The following is a 3,471-nucleotide window of genomic DNA, read 5'->3' as shown; positions in this document are numbered from 1 at the left end:
CTGCAGGGGCAGCCGGTGCGAAGGAGCTGAGCCCCCAGTCGGAGTGGGGGTGAGCGGGTACAGCCCGCCTCTGTCTGCCCTCTGACCCCGACCCGGGATGCCAGCTCCCTGCCTCCCTAGTGGCTGCTGACACCCATTCCCCTGGCTACACCGCGTGCCTGCTGACAGCTCACTCCCCAAACAACTGAGCACAGGGACCAGACGGGTTGTGGGGGCCGTGGGGGAGGCACGCAGGTGCTTCAGCGGCCAAGGCTGACCGCACACGGTGACCCCGACTCCATCAGGCAGCAGCTGGGTGCCGTGGGGGAGGGGAGACTTAGGGAGCAGCACGCTGACCCTGTGGTACACCGCCCGGTGTCCCTGCTCTTAAAGGCTCTGGGCCCGGGGTGAGTCCTGAGACCCGGGAGCCTCAGTGGGGCGGAGGGCCGGTGCCTGTGGGGGTCGCCGGCCTGGCCACAAGAAAGCCGAGGCTCAGGGGTCCTGGCACCAGCCCCCAGCCCTCGTGGGGGCCTCACTGGGCCCGGGCTGCTGGCTCCACACGACAGATGGAGGCTCCAAACGTGTCCTGTGGCCGCTGCTTGCCCTCAGAAATGGAGCTGGGGGAGGTGGCGAGGCGTTACTGGCACACACTTGATTTGACAGTGGCCTCTGCGCGTTCCTAAGTAATGGCTACCCGTCAGCGAGTGTATGTGGTGGGACTTGAGTCTGGCCTCTGGCCGAGGTGGGTGGCGATCCAGGGTCACGGTGATTTGATTTAAGGGGTTTCTTTGTTGGCTCCACTGGCAGCTTCCCACATTGAGACTGGGAGCGGGTGTCGGTCTGCCTTCCTCCCCCGGCGGGCGAAAGGGCAGAGGCAGGGCGCTGAGAGGGGCTGGGTGCGGGGCTGGGTGCGGGGCTGGTGCAGGGCGAGGGACAGGGCTGCATCAGAACCAACCGCGGCACTAGGAAGGGCAATGTGGGCACAGTGGGGGAGAGGCCAGGGCGTCTCGAGAGGGACTGCAGCCCAGGCCCAGGCTGTGAGACCCCAGGGGCTGGGGAGAAATAGCCTCTACTGCTGGGAGCGGCTGGGTGCCAGGCTCCTGGGGGTGCAGGCGGGAAGAGGGTGGGGGTTTGTGCCTCCCCCCCACAGCTGGCCGTCTGACCTCAGAAGCCCCCAAGTCCCCATCGAGCTGGGCCTATGGTGGGGGAGCTTGATGGCTCCCCCTCACCCAGGCCCTGCGGCCAGCCTGCCCAGACCCTGGCTTGATCTGGAACGGGTACTGGCCTGTGCCAAGGTTGCAGCCCGCCCTGACCCCCGGGGCCCAGGAGGCCTGAGTGCTGCAGCCAGTGCTTTTGCCACAGCCCCTCGCCCATCTCTGGGCACCTGTGTCTGGGGCCGGGCCCTCTGGGGCACGCCAACCACTGCTCCCACTAGGCTGCCCGCCCCCTCCCCGCCCCAGGCTCTCCTGCAGCCAGCAGGCTGGGGCCAGGGCGGGCCCCCTCTCACCTGTCTCACAGGTGGGCCCGCTGAAGCCATCTGGGCACTGGCAGCTGAAGCCGGCAGGACTGTGTGTGCAGGACCCGCCGTTCTGGCACGGGTGCGACGCACACTCGTCCACACCTGCAGATGGAGCGGGGGTGGGGCCTCAGTGGAGGAAGGCAGGCTGGGAGGGTCGGTCACACCTGGAGCGAGGGGACAGCAAGTCTCCAGAGCCTTGCTCCCAGGGCGCTCTGCTCCAAGGGGCCGCTGCAGCACCACCCACAGGCTCACGGTCACGGAGCCACTGCATCTGGTGCCCAGTGGTGCCCCACACACGCCGCGCCAACCACGGGGACAGAGACCGTTGACCTTGGGCTCTCAGGGGCCCTGGTGCTCTCACAGTGTTCCCGAGCCTGGTGGCGACTCACCCAGATGGCACTGCCTCCCTGTGAAGCCCGAGGGGCAGGAGCAGGTGTACGAGGGGTTGCCCGTGACACAGTCGTCGATGCACGTGCCACCGTTGCGGCATGGGCGCAGGGCCAGGCACACGGAGGCTGCAGACACAGGACCGAGCAGAGCTGTCACCCCCTTCCCTCCCTGACCTGAAGGCCTGTCTCCTAGGAGTGGCCCGTCGTCCACTGGCGGCCGAGCGTCCAGGGTGTCTCTCTGCAGGGCTGTGCAGGAGTGCCCGGTGTGACCGAGGCCTGCCCTCCATCTGTGCTTCCTGCCGACATCTGGACTGCTGAGCGGTGACTCTGGTTGCGGCTCGTGGTGGGTGGCCTTCCCTAGAATCCCCTACACCCACAGCCCCTTCCTGTCCCGCTAATCCGTCAACTTCCCGGCTTGTCCAAGAGGCTGAGAAGACAGGGACCCGAGGGTGCTCAGCAAGGCAGGGACACCACTCCCTGTGGACCAGGGGGTCCCCGCATGGAACCGGAAGCAGGGGGGCCCCGAAGGCAGCTGCAGCTTGTCCCAGGCTGCCTTGGGCATGTACAGAAATGCAGCACCCAGTTTCCCATGAGTGAGATGAGCGGCTCCAGCTCAGAACCATCGAAGCTGGTGTCACCCGGTGTGGCCTGCTGGCCAGGGAGGACCTCTGGGGGTCCCCAAGGGCCACCAGCTCCCATGCCTGGCCCTCTTGGACAGGAAGCTAATAGAACTTGGCCCTAGCCCTCTGGAGGAGCAGGCTGCTGAAATCCACGATCAACAAGCACAAACGGGCAAGTGACGAGTGTCTCAAAGTCTTGGCCCTCGTGTACAAGGAGGGCCCCACACCGGGCATGGTGTCGAGGGAAGGACAGGGCATTCCGGGGAGGACCCTCTGGTCCAGAACACCGCCAAGGCTGTGGCTGTCTTTGGGACGGTTCCTGCTTCTCGCCTGTACCTTTCCGGTTCCTGCAGCCACACTGTCACTCGGTCTGCCTTGGTGGGGCTACACTGCGCTGTGTGGTGGCAGACTTCGGAGCCCTGATTGGGGACCAGCCTTGCTCAGGAGCTAGACCTCCTGATGTGGACGCAACGTCTCAGCTGTGAACCGACCCCCCTTCCTGGTAAAGCTGATGAGAGTCATCCTGGACTGGCACACGTGGGCTCTGTCCCCTGGGCTTGCAGTGTTGTTGTGGGGATGCCAGGGGACTGCGCCCTCCCCCGCAGTGCCGTGCTCCAGTAGGGAGGGCCAGCAGCGCCTGCCCATCTGCTCCCCCCGGAGGCCTGGGACAGTGAGGAAGAAGCACCTACACATGGGAGGGCTGGCGGGATCCTGAGGACCCTGCCTCGGTTACACTATGGCCTCTGCAGGGGAGCAGCACCCGCCTGCACCTGTACCCACACTTGTGCCCACACCTGTTCACCCACCTGTCCTCACCTGCACCCACACCTGCAGTGCTGCCGGCTCACACCAATGCACATCTGCACCCATACCTCACTCCTTAATCACAACCCAAGCCCCCTGGCCAGTGGCAGGTGACCACAACCAGACCTCTCGCCACCCACCAGAAAAAGCTGCTGAGACA

General features: G+C 65.8%; 1 protein-coding gene across 1 annotated transcript in view; it reads right to left on the bottom strand.

The window, feature by feature from the left end:
- The window catches only part of SNED1 (sushi, nidogen and EGF like domains 1), a gene marked incomplete at its 5' end in the record, with an annotated part of 56,460 nt that overhangs the window by 46,273 nt on the left and 6,716 nt on the right, over positions 1 to 3,471 (bottom strand). Inside the window, 2 exon segments of the mRNA XM_023521082.1 lie at positions 1,487 to 1,600; positions 1,888 to 2,254. Coding sequence (XP_023376850.1) covers positions 1,487 to 1,600; positions 1,888 to 2,254 — 481 coding nt within the window.

This window comes from Pteropus vampyrus, unplaced genomic scaffold, assembly GCF_000151845.1.
Source record: "Pteropus vampyrus isolate Shadow unplaced genomic scaffold, Pvam_2.0 Scaffold291, whole genome shotgun sequence".
Lineage (NCBI taxonomy): Eukaryota > Metazoa > Chordata > Mammalia > Chiroptera > Pteropodidae > Pteropus > Pteropus vampyrus.
Note: the sequence above shows the minus strand (reverse complement) of the source record. Positions and strands in the feature narration are given on the sequence as shown.